This window comes from Trachurus trachurus (assembly GCF_905171665.1).
Source record: "Trachurus trachurus genome assembly, chromosome: 3".
In the NCBI taxonomy this organism is placed as follows: domain Eukaryota; kingdom Metazoa; phylum Chordata; class Actinopteri; order Carangiformes; family Carangidae; genus Trachurus; species Trachurus trachurus.
Genome location: NC_139893.1, coordinates 7021612 through 7035117, shown reverse-complemented (window position 1 = coordinate 7035117; position 13506 = coordinate 7021612). Strand labels below are relative to the sequence as shown.

The window sequence follows — 13506 nt, the reverse complement described above, 5'->3', positions numbered from 1 at the left end:
ATCACACAGTTTTCTCACATCGTGCACACCTATAATGTCAACGGAAAACACAGCCTTCATTTGTTCCCTTCATTTTGAATTACCAGCATGTTTCATGACTGTGATCTGCACAGGTATGTATGTGTGTACACATGGATTATTTCTCCTCCCACACTCATCCACGAAGACGGAGCTGCTACTGTAAAGGTCACATCACACCAGCACGACCGATGAAAACATTTCGTTGCACCTGGCGGATTTTTCGGTCGCACTCTGGAGCCGTGCACTGTGCAGATATTACCTTGACCCTCCGTGTTTGTCGTAAAGTGAACCAGTTTGAAAACTCCTGGGTGATGTGGGTAGCGCCCAAGTATCTCATCCCATCCCCGCCATCACCTCTGATTGTCAGAGATCCCACAATATCCGTGAAATCCATATTCCATCTCAGATACAAACATCATGGAGGTCCCTTATCTCTAAAAGTGACAGTAACTGCAATTTACAGCCGTCACATCCCTAAAGCGTGTCCCATATGTTTACTGTACCAGCAGCACTGCCCATGTTGGAGCTCATGGACGCCATGTTGTCATTGGTTTTACTGCTGTGGCCCGGCTTTTGCCAGAAGACATGTTCTAAGTGGTAATATCACTATCACTCAGAAAATAACTCGTCCTTATTAGAACTGATGGTTACATCAAACTAATTAAATGTATTCTTAATTAGGCTAAACAAACATATGTGGGAGGTGTTTGCACTAATGATTAGAAATTGCTCATAATCAGAGCCCATAAGCTCCAAGTCAAATGTAAATGAAGTTCACGATTAAGTTACACTGAAATATGAAGACTGACAACCCACATTTTTATTCAGTTCAGTTGCTAAATTGTGATGGTGCGTGTTGCTTCGCCTTTTTCTAACCGAGCCACCCACTTCAAACCAGAGAGAGGAGGCCAGGCAGCAACGAGAGCTGGACAACTTTATCATGAGAAATTGCCAAAACTGTACTTATTTTGGCAGAAAAAACGACGTGTCCTCGTATGACCCGAACAGCGCTGCTGTAGAGGAAGAGGAAAATGTGTTTAAATCTGTTATTTTCACTTTAAAAATGAACAGCAAACAATCACATGTGGCTTCATTTAACTCCTAGACTTGTAGATGCAGCTGCAGCTTAAACGGGCTTCAGCTCTGCTCCTCAGTGTGAAGCGAGGAGACACATTATCTTCATTTTTGGCCCTCCGACACAGGCTTCCTCTGAAAATCTCTATCGATTTGAATTCAATTAATTCTAGGGTTTTTTTTTTAATCAACACACCTGGAGATTAGCTGACTGTATGGATCTCCCACTGCTGCTTGGACTCAGATCAGGGAGCACTGGACTTTATCTCACAGACTGTGGAGTGGTAGAGGACGGTAGAGTTGTGCTCCATTAAAAGTTCAGTTTTTTATAAATAAATATATTATATTATTATAAATATATGGTGTTTGGGTTTACCTTGTATTTATTTTTTGGTCTTCTCATCATTATTCCTCCCAAAAGCGGTGGTTGTACTGTATGAGTCACTTAACAGGACCGACAAGCCGGTGGTGCGTGCTTGTGGCTGCGATTCATGCTTTCTTGTGTGTGGATCACATTGTTTTTGTGAAATTGATTAAGACAGGTCTTTTTAATAGCCGGGAGCATCGCATATGCAGCATCCGGTCACAGTGTTAGATCCTTGTGTCTATAGGTACGTCTCTTCACAGCGACAACCAGACAGAGTGGCGATAGACAGGAAGCCTAAGGAGAGCGTAAGTAGTTACAACACTGATAAGCATTCATACGTAAGTGCTCGCAAAATGTCAGGAGGACAAGCGCTTAACAATACAAATGAAAAAAAAAAAAAGATTATAATGAGAAGTCGGGCTTAAATCAGGTCTGTGCAATTTGCATAACTGTCTCCGTGCTTAATAAGGTTACTTCGGTGTAATGTGGAGTCAAATGCATAGCTGTTAGTCGGAAGTGAAGCAGGTGAATGTGACCTGTGAAAGTCCTAATTAAAATGACTGGACCTACATTAACATGCATAGCTGGAGGATGCCCTCCATGTTCTCATATATAAACAAGCTCTTGACACCACTTCCAAGACTCAGCAAACCCAGGAGGGAGGCAGGTTGAGATGATGCTTTGTTTGAATAAAATCTTTATGCCAGCCATAGTACATAAACGAGGGGCTTGATTAGACCTGCGCTCGATGGTTCATTGTTTTTGTTTTTCGTTTGGTTATTGAACCTGCAGCTTTGGAGGAGATTTTTAATGAGTTTTAGCTCAGGTCATCCTGAATGAGTCATCACCAGATTCATTCTGTTAGCATTGAAAACTTGGAAGGACAGCTTCAGATGTGCTTTTTTATTATTAACATCTGAATGTAACACTTGTGTGTATTCAGATACATACTGACAGAATCCGAGGTCAGTGTTATGTAGCTGTAGAAACCTTTGCTCTTTTTCTTTTAGGTACAGTAAAACCACCTCATCTTGCAATAAACTCACTTGTTGGACAGGTTGTTCTGGCCACTTAGCCTGATGCAATATCAAACAAAATAGTGTAAGATTGCAGTAAAGTTCACAGTGTCATAAATGTGTTGAAACATCATCTGCTTCTCATAACTATAGAGATGTGACAAGTGATACATTTATTTTAAGCACACAACACAAGGCTTTGTCCTTATAGACATATCGCAATGTCGACTTTTAAGTGTGAAAACGAACTTATATATATGTGTAGCTGAGGAAAAACATCACCACTCTCGCTTTCTTATATCACTGAACCTGTAGGCCTACTTGGTATGATCAGCTATTCAGCAGTGAACTCTGAGTGACCAGTCAGACGAGGAGAAGTGTTCAAACTGCAGTCATACTCACAGCTCTGGGCGCTCATGTAAAGACTCATACTCCGATTTTCTCCAAATTTCACACTTTAGGTGTCTGTGTGTTTCTGTGAGTGTTTTTGTGTGTTTATGTTTGCATTTATTTATGAACAAGTGCTTGTTTACTGCAGCAGAAGCTCGTGCTGATACTGAACTCCTGACACCTGTTATGTGGACTCTACTCTACCTATGTTATGCAGAATTATACTTTAATAGCTCTCTGTTCTCAAACGAAGTATAAATGGATTTGGTTATTTATCTACTTGCTTCCCTTTATTGTCCTGCAGTTCTGTTGGCCACATCATCACAATATCGATATCAAAGTGGTTAAATTTCAATGCTCAAGTGGAATGAGCACCAATACTCTGATTTGATCCATATATTGTTGTCAGTGCCGCGGTGCTGTGGGCCATCGTGAATCAGAGCTACACCAGCGTGTGTTAAACCTAACCAGCTTTGGTGACAGGATTACCACATCAAATGTGAGGGCAGTCTCCTGCAGTGGCATCCTGTTGGTACAGGCCCTTTCATGTCCTGTTAAGACCCGAGGCTTCACTCTATGCACTCCCCCAAATCCCCAGTGTAACTAGGACATGGTGAGGGTTGTGTATGTGAGTGTGCACATGTGCATTCACTTGGTCTCTCATACAGTACATGTGTGTGTGTTTTTTTTGGGGTCATTACTGGTGTCCATGTGCACTTAAAGGAATAGTTCACCAAAAAATGACTCACCCTCATGCTGATGAATACTCTGGAGTAGTCTTTCATTCCTCAAAGTGCATCTGGAGATTCTGAACGTTCAAAACTTTATATGAGAGTAATAGGGCCTGACACAAAAACGTCCATAAAACTACACAAAAACCATTTAATCTTCCTCCTGACTCCTCGTCGGCTCCAAGTGAAGGGGTATAGTCCAGAGTTTACTCGAAACAACGTCATTTAGGACATTTTTACAGCCTAAACAGTCCTGTATTGAATTTGCCTGGTGCATGCTCACACGTTCACGCGACGCACGCGGACGTGACCGGACTTGCCTAAATGACGTCATTTCGGGTCAACTCTGGACTACTGTAGATCCCTTCAGGACACTTGGATTGCCAAAGACGAGCGGTGTGGAAGAATATTTCAAGGTTTTTGTGTAGTTTTATGGGCATTTTTGTGTCTGGCTCTATTACTCTCATATAAAGTTTTGAAAGCCCCTCCCGGGTCTCCAGATGCACTTTGAGGAATAAAAAACTACTCCAGAGTATTCATCAGCATGAGGGTGAGTCATTTTTTGGTGAACTATTCCTTTAAGAATAAGTAAAAAGAGACCAAATGAGGTTCAAGAGAGGAAAAAAAAACACCTTGTTTTTCCAGAAGGTTTCTTTCTTCATTATTGGAACTATAATCAATAATCTAATGTGGATGAAACCAAATAAAATTGCTTAGGTCTGGTGTTGACGTCTGTTGGTAGAAACAACAAACACATCGAACGCAGCATTAAGAGCATTGACGTCATCTTCCTACATAGCTGTTGGCTAAAGAATCAAACTAAATGCATGAAAAGTAGCATGACGAGTGTGGATGAGCTGTAGAAATCTATGAAAGGTGACATAAAGACATAAAAGAAACTCTTTCATCGACATCTAATGGATGAGAAAAACATCAAATGTTCCCCGCTACAGCAGCAGCTTCCACTTTCACCGAGACTGTGAGTTGGCAGGAGACATAGAGTACGTCACTCATTTAGTCACAAAAACAATAAAGTTTACAAATATCAACACTTTTTCACTGAATTAAAATAGTTTAAAATACTGTTTATGTAAACTAGTTTAGATATTAAAACAGATACACACCAGTAAGCATGGCTTTTTCTTCAGAGCTGGGACCAACCTACTGTACTGTACGGCTTTAATCCATCAAAGGCAGAATAACACCAACTTATTTGTAGTCAGGAGTGTTTGTTTAGCCCAATATCACACCAACAATCTGCTCTCCAGGCTCCCAGCAGCAACACTTCCTGACCCGGCATTAACCCGCTATAAAGCATCAACACAATTCTCCAAATACCAGAGGACATAAAGAGAAAAAGAAAGAAAAAAAACATTTAAAGGAATATTTCTGCAGGAGCTGTAGGTCAGAAAACGGCAACTATAAAAACATGAACAGAAAGTTGTAACGATTCATAAAACTGTAACATACAGCGATGGGATTATAATTCTACAACAGGATTATGACAGATCCATTACTAATGTTCTAAATCCAGTATAAGAAGTCCAATAAATTATGTCAAAGAAATCTGTATGAAGAGATGAATCCAATAAAATATGTTAATCCAATGAAACAGTTTCAGAATGATTTTGCCACATGATGTCCATGAAGCCAGGCAGGTGGGATAGCTTTCAGATGAATGGGTGAGTGGATGTGTTTTAATTAGATAACCCCAAGGTTGACCACTCCATTTTCTACCTGTTTTGAAATTGATTTTTAAATCTCTTTGAGAGATCATTTTCAGAACAACAGCTGGCACATGCAGATGTGTGCAGTATGAGGTGTTTACTCCATTCAGCTATGACTTTATTGAATGAACCACAGGCTACTGCGGCATGTTGCCAAAGCCAAGATAAAGAAAAGCTGCTGCTCGGTCGGCTATTATCCTCGGGCTCAGTCGATCGCTCCTGCTCCCTCTCACCTGACTCTCCACCAGCCTCAAACAGCCGTGCAGGCGGTCCCACAACCCAATGATGCCGACCACAAAGTACACAGGCTCCAATGCACCATGACTGACAGCTAACGTTGTTACTGTAGCTCAGTTTTTGGTTTTGTCTTTTGTTTTGTTCATCAGCTGAAATAGTGACACTTTCCAAGTTGCTCATCACAATTAAGAGGACATATTATGGAAATATCACTTTTTGAAGGCTCTTTAACATATATTTTAGTGTTTGTGTTTGTGTTGTGTTGACGTCTGGCCCCAAAAATGTGAGAATTGACAAAAAAAATCTATAATTTGCAGGCCCCCTAGATTGAAATCCATATGGTTTTATGAGCAGATCCCCTAGATGTCTTCCAGTTGTGTAACTAGCTTTTGAATTTGCATAACCCCACCCCTACCTGGTACCAGTAGAAGGGGCGGGGCAAGTAGTGGTTCATTTGCATTTAAAGGGACAGGCACTGAAACCAGCCGTTCTGAACACGGCTGTTTTGAGCTGATGAAATGAGATGTGATGTTTGATCCTTGGGGTATTTTGACCAAAGCATGTAACAGACATGTTTTTAAGACACCTGGGAACTATTTTAATTTGTGGAAAAGTGGCATAATATGTCTCCTTTAAAGGCCCTTTTTAGATTTAAAATATGTTTACAATACAAACAGTACTGAGGGATTCAAACATCTGTGTTGCTTGTATAAACACTCTTGTGAACAGAAAGCATCTAAACATAATTACACTAAAACAAACAACATTGTAAGTACATTAGAGTGACTGTTGGCTGTGGATATTCCTGAAGCTGAAGTGCAACACATTTACAGTATCTCTAAGAGAACTGACTTTTGATTCTTGGCTTTAAAATATTTTTTGCTGATCTGCTAAAAGGCTGCATAATGTTAAACTATGTGCAGAACAGTTACCACCAGTGAAAAATGTATTAAACCTGATCTGCCAGGGTGAGTAGATTATTGCATTTATGAATCCCTGTACTGTTTAAAATATGCAGTTCATCTATTTAATACACATTTATTCAAAGATGTTAAGTGAACTGTGAGAATCTGTTACATGTCTGATTTAAATTCTGCAGTAAATCTGTGCTCTTCTCTGTTATTATTTTTAGATTATTTTGTGTGCGTGTGTGTTTTGTTGAGCTCAAAGTTGTAGTTTCATAAACACTGACTCAAGATTCATTTGCTCATTTAGTGTGGAACTTCTAACCATGTTTCAGCTGGAGGAGTGTGTTTCTGTTGACATGTGAGATTAATCAAATTTTTTCATCCTTGTTCTTCATGTTGGCCTGAAAGAGTAGCATCAGTATCAGGAGTTTTTATTTGTAACACACCCTCAGGCCGACGGGAATTTCCGGGAATTTTTCCTGTTGGATCGGCACATTGGTGGGCCGGTGGCCCGTCAAAACATCTGTAAAAAAAAAAATTTACCAGCCCTGTTCGACTGTTTACCGATCCTCTGTGTGTGGCTGTCAATTGGGATGTCACATGAGAGCGACTACATGCATGTTCCAGGACAAAGCTGACAGAACAATAACAACCTCGTCTCAGCTCGCTGATCCCAGCTCCCATGAAACAACTCGGTTTCAGCCGTGTGGTTCAAAGACTGTGGCCAGCGCAGGTGACTCCCTAATGTTTACTATGGCAACTCTGCTGAAATATTACTTGGATTAAGAATAAAAGCTTTGGGCTTTGCATTCAATCAGATGCTGATTTGAAATATATCGGTATAAATTGTATAAGGCAGATATTTTGCAGTCGGTGCTTTTCGGTGCTGTGAAGATTTCAGCCACTGAAATTGGTTCAAGTCCAAAACAATTTAGCTCCAAAAAAGATGCAATGCTTTTGAAAGCAATAGAATTTCACAGAGAAGGTCGTGACCCATAAACAATGTTGTTTTCTTGCCCAAATATATTTCAACACAGACTTTCTCTCACGCAATAAATATGTCCCTGTACAGGGTTCAGTTTTATAACTCCATCCTCCCATGCTCAGAAGGGGAAGCCGGTGAGGGATCATGCAGCCATTCCTGTCTAATTGCATTATCACTGACTTTGGGAAATATGTTCATTTGCATCTTTTCTAAGAAGGAGATTGATAATTAATGCCACTTTTATGTTCATACGGTTCAGATGAGGCTACAGGCATAGTCTGTCAGAGATTTTAAAGTTCACTAATGATATCGTGTTTGTGAACTCAACAAAAATTAATTTAGTCCTGACAAGTCATTGCTCTTGCAAATGTAACGTAATGAGAATGTGAACATGGGCACTGTGGCTGGAGTCATCTAATGGTTTCTAGTTAATTATCTACTGTATTTTTTCATTTGTCGCTGACTTTGTCTCGGCACATACACAACACCAGACCATCTTGTCTCGTCTGACAATGACCATCACACCAACTGTGATGCCTCATGTGGCATTTCAGCCTATGACTATACTCAGTAGTCATTACCATATTATTGCCTGCGTACTGTGTGCCCGTGCCCTCGTCTTTGAACTCAGCCTTTTGATCTCAGATACACACGTGTTGGTGTGTCGTGACGGTGTCTTGTTGTCATGGTGATAGAAATGTGTGCAAGGACACATTGGAACCTATCAGGAAGTACATTTTGTCATGATAACACACACACACACGCATAATTAAACATTTATCTTTGTGAGGACACTTGTTGACATTATGCGTTCATTAACCCCTTCCCTCAACCTCAGCCATCATAATTAAATTAAGATCAACCTTCACCTAAAGCTAATCATAACTCCAACTTTAAAACCAGGTCTCGACCCCCCACGAGTGACCAAAATGTCCTCACATTCCCTAACTGTCCTTACTTCTACAATCTTAAACCTGGTCCCCTCAAAGAGAGAAATACATACACACAGAGACACACACTCACAAGGTGAAAACAATACCAGTCACCCTGTCGCGTCTGGTAAAAACTAGTTTTTCATGTTTATAATTAGAGAGCGAGCGAGCGAAGGAGGGAGGGAGGGAGGGAGGGAGGGAGGTAGACGGCCTCATTCAAACCTCCGCTCCTCATGTTTTTTTCGGCTGTTTGCCGGTCAAACTTCTTGCTGAGTCCAGATGGAGTCGGTCGGGGGTGACCGCTCATGCCAAATATCAAATTCAAAACCCAGAGTCTGTCTTGTATGAATCAGAGATGAACACAATATGGGTGGAAGTGGACGAGAAGTAAAATGGAAAGGAAAAGAACTCCGGGCAGTCTTCTTCTTCTTCTCTCCTGGTGGCTCACAAGAACAGACGGGGTTGTGCGGTTTTGTCTCGCTCTTTATTACAGATGGAACTGAATCTGTTGGATTCATGTTAGTTTGGTTTCAATTGAGGTCTCTGGAGCTTGTAGCTATTACCGTGATTTAATCTATGTACATCTAAAAGCTTTCTCCACAGATGTAATGAAACTATCTCAGGCATCTGAATCGACTCTTGATAATTTAATATCCAATCTGAGAACTTGTGCTCTGTGCTTCTCATCCATTAAAATGCAAAATGACCAACCACATTTATTCCTGTCTTCTTCTGTTTTGGTTTTTTTTTTCTCCACGGCAGGTGAGTGACATCAAAGAGAAGTTGAAGGAGTCGAGGAGGTTCTGGTCCAACCTGCCAGATGACGTCTGTGCCAGGGGTAAACTCACAGAAAGTGACGACGAGCAGTGTTGGAACAGCCACGCGAAGGGCAGGTGAGGACTTCTGCAACTCTTTCTCACCACAGCAAAGTCTCCGCCGCTCTACACTTATCACATTTTGCCTGCCAGGGATTAAAATAACCACACTGTGTTCCCAGATTAACACTCTCTCTGTAAGTACAATGGTTAGTGCTTATATGGAGAACTTCTATATAAGCTCTGAGGCTCTAATACCCAGGAGCCTGTGGAGTTTGCAGCACCTCTTATCACCGCTGCAGTGTGTAGAGTATTGCTGAGCCGTACTGTAGATTGGACAGTAAGTTGTTTTCCCTGACAGTGAACCAGAAACACTGGCAAAGAAAATATATCACCCCCGTCAATGTGGCCCTCTCCAAGTAGCAAAAATCGCCAGATGGTGCAATAAAAGATATGTTAATTCCCTTGTTTGTGCCAGTACCTTTTTTTTTAAGCATTGCACTAAATCTGGTAGGTAAATTGATTTCCCAGAGATAATAAAACATCAGCAACAGCCAGACCATGGGAGGAATGTTAAATCACTGGATTCTCCTGTTACCCAAACATTAATTATCCACACTTCATTTTGTATAAAACTAATTAGATTAAATACAAACTTAATGGTTAAATGGTGACTCAAGACTCACGTTCAAGTGTATAAACAGATACAAGACTGCAATCACCGCAGCAATTAAATATGAAACAGACTATTAAGGCTTCACACATTTACGGTATGTTTTGTCAGATTTAAGGAGCCGTCTCAAGAAAGAGTAGCACTTGTAATTCTTTCCGGTTTCAGATGGTTCTAACCTTGTTACACAAGATAATGAGATATTCACACATCTTTCAAAGAGAGATTATTAACGTGTGGTCCTGTGGAGAAAGTAGGGAAGCAAAGTTGTGGTCAGACACACTTGAAAGAGACATAACGGCTGCACAATAGGCTGACGTGGCAACTGCACAGACACCAGAGGAAAATAACTCTATCAGCTCTGCGACATCTGTAATTTGATTAAATTGCTTTTGGTTTGAGGAGAGCTCTCAACACGCTGCAATTTAAGAAAACAAATCCAAGTAGACACAACACAAGTAAATGAAGGGGACTTCTTCACCGCACTGACAAGATATAAGATGTAACAGTGCAAATGGCAAGCAAATTGAAGTACATATTCACCAATTTAGCTCTGAGATGCAGCATAAAAATATGTTTGTTATTTTAGTTTGTTTTGTTCTGTTTTTGTGAAGTTTCTATTTGTTTGTTTCAAATGTGTTGAAGTTGATTTGCTGTTTGTAATGTGCCAGGCTGACCGACTCTGATCCAATGTCATTGACGCCGCTGGTGGACAACTTAATATAAATGCTCTGCAGCACATTAGAGATGACACTACTTTTATTTCAGCCCATTATTGGATGGTAAATTAGAGAAATCTAGCACAGACATGAGAAACATTCATATTTTGCATAATATTTTCTATATTATTTTTCAAGGGCAGGTTCCCATTTGATTTGGCTAATGTTGAATCGTCACATTAGCTGCAGCACATTAGCTCTGGATGAACAATACATTTGTGCGCAGATTGCGGCCTGTGGATTTTGAAAGCCGATGATTTGTCAATCAAGCGTTTTATAGTAAATTTAGAAAATATTATAATAACAATAAAAGTTGCAGCAATACCACATGGAGATTTGATGCTAGAATGATGTCTTTGGTGTGTATGTGTCTAGATATTTCCCTGAGGTGGTGAAGGAAGGTCTAACCAACCAAGTGAACAACCCGGAGGTGGACGTGGATATCACCAGACCCGACACACTGATCCGGCAGCAGATCATGGCTCTACGCGTCATGACCAACAAGCTGAAGAACGCCTACAACGGAAATGACATTTATTTCCAGGACTCCAGTAAGTTTTTTTGAAGTGAAGCATAGAGAGACAGATTTGCCTGTTGATTTCACTCCCTGGATGGTAGTTTTGACACATACTATACACACACACACACACACACACACACATACTCCCACACCCGCAGACGTATCAGAAATATAAACTGTTATTGCCAAAGTAAGATCTCAGATGTCATTGATACAGCGACTCATCATACATCTCCCCAGGATGCATCAGTGTTGCACGGAGGCAAGACTCGCGTTATTAGGATAGAATAAATAGCTGCAGGTGCGGTGACAAACAATGATGTACCTCTCTAATGCTGCCGTGACAGAACCCATTCTTCCTGTCTGACTCTGTGGATCCTCCTGAGCTGACAAGATGGAAGAAGCTCCTGAGCTACAAATAAAAATGTGTGGCTGCATGAATGCTGCCACTACATTTTGCACCTCAGCTCCATTTTTGTTGCTGTCACAATTGTTTTGCTGTTAGTGCCGGTAAAACATCAGAGACCCTGTGCTGCAGAAACTGCAATTGTTGCATAGGTTTTGTGCAGGATTTTTCACTCACACACTCACTTTTAGCTCACCAGAAACCTTTTGCACACATTGCTATTCATTACCAATTCTTTTTAATAAATTGGCTCCAAAATGCAAGTTTGTTCATTTATGCAAAATTGTTTTTCACAGGAATGTAGAGTCAGTTAGCTACTTTAATTCATTAATTCTTCGCTGCAGAATTGTATTTCTAATTGCTAATTGCTCCAAAAAAGAACAGATCAGTGGTAAAAATGCAGCTCTGGTTTGAACTGTGAACCATTATTTTTCCATTAGTGACCAAGCCAGCGTGCTTGCTACCGTAAGTGACCAAAAAAAAAAAAAAAAAAAGCCTTTCCAACATCAAAGCTACAGTGACAGACTAGTGCTATCATGTTCTCAGTTTGCTAGTGCATTAGCTGTCAGCTCACCAGCGGCAGCAGTGAAGTAGTAGCTAATGGAGGGGTTTAGTTCATGGACAGAGCAAGTCCTCAAACTGAAGTGAACCACCTGATGCATCACCGTCAATGAAAGTGGTGTAATGCAACAATATGAGCCCCCAGTACCTTTTCCCTTGCTCTTAGACCTGTGGAAATAAATGAATCAGCAAGTAAACACATGCATGTTTAGACCTCCTTATAATAGGCGACAGTCAAGAGTGTCTGGGATTTGATTATGACATTCATGAACATCATGAAAAAAAAAAAAATTCACTCACCGCTTCTTTCTTACTCTGAATCCTGAGAAAAAACTGGACTACTGTATTTTAAATCAAAAAAGACTTCACTGAATTCTTGCTTTGGTTACAGAATGAAGCTGATTAGTCTCCAGCTCTCCCAACATAGCAGACGTGGCTTTATAAAAGTTTGGAAACCTAAATGCACAGTCAATTTTAAAAAAAGAAGAAGGTAACCTCTATTAACACTGAAAACACAAAACACAAAAGCCCTCCCTGTGTTCATTTGCTGAAGAGCTATTAACCCTACACGAAGTGTCTGACCTAGTTTTGTGCTAAATTGAATGAACAGTAACACGTCGAACCAGCGAGAGACTATAAATCTGAAGCGAGTCGGCTCCAAGTGTCATGAGGGGGGGATGTGGCTACGCACTGAGGTGAATCTGGACAGTCAGAGGCTCCGAGTGTTGAATTGAACCGAATGAAATGATTCAAATCTGCAAACTGAGTTATCAAAGTATCACCTGTATCACTAGGATGGATGGGTGAACTTTGCTTCGCCACTTGCAGCTGGACAGTTGACAGCTTGATTCTGTATTCTCACTTCCCCGTTGCCATAGACCCGACTAATAGTTGCTTGTGACAGTATCATATTTATGTAAATTTTAATGGATGTGATTTTGTTGCCGCAGGTGATGAGGGCAGCAGCTCTGGCAGCGGCAGCGGCTGCTCCGACGGCTGCACAACAGAGTTTGTTTTCGTTGGAACAGAGGCTCCTGTAATCGGAGCCGACAGGAGCGACGAGCGCGCAGCAGCAGCGGCCGCTGGCAACTCGCTTTCCCGTGGACCGTCCCTGCTGCTGGTGATGGCCGCTCTCACACTCCCACTTTGGGTAATGCAGACTCAATGGAGATAATACACGAGTGCGAGCCGATCGACTGACTGACTGACTTGTACTGTGTCGTGCAGTATGTTAAACAGCAAGTTCTACTGCTGTTCCCTCACTGGACTTGTAGAACCTCCTGGAAACCTGTTGAGAATGGCTTACTGTATGGTAGGACTGGATGTGAGTGCAGTGCTGCATCCTGCTCGTCCCCCAAAGAATGCGCGGTGCCATCACTGAACCAGCTTTCACATCTCTGACGACAAAAAAAAAACAAAAATACAAA

General features: G+C 41.1%; 1 protein-coding gene across 1 annotated transcript in view; it reads left to right on the top strand.

Moving 5' to 3' along the window:
- gpc6a (glypican 6a) overlaps positions 1-13253 on the top strand; it is a gene marked incomplete at its 3' end in the record, with an annotated part of 155610 nt that extends 142357 nt beyond the window's left edge. Inside the window, exons 8-10 of the mRNA XM_084001291.1 lie at positions 9151-9281; positions 10968-11143; positions 13030-13253. Coding sequence (XP_083857417.1) covers positions 9151-9281; positions 10968-11143; positions 13030-13253 — 531 coding nt within the window. The remainder of the gene's footprint in view (positions 1-9150; positions 9282-10967; positions 11144-13029) is intronic.
- Positions 13254-13506: the final 253 nt, after the last annotated feature.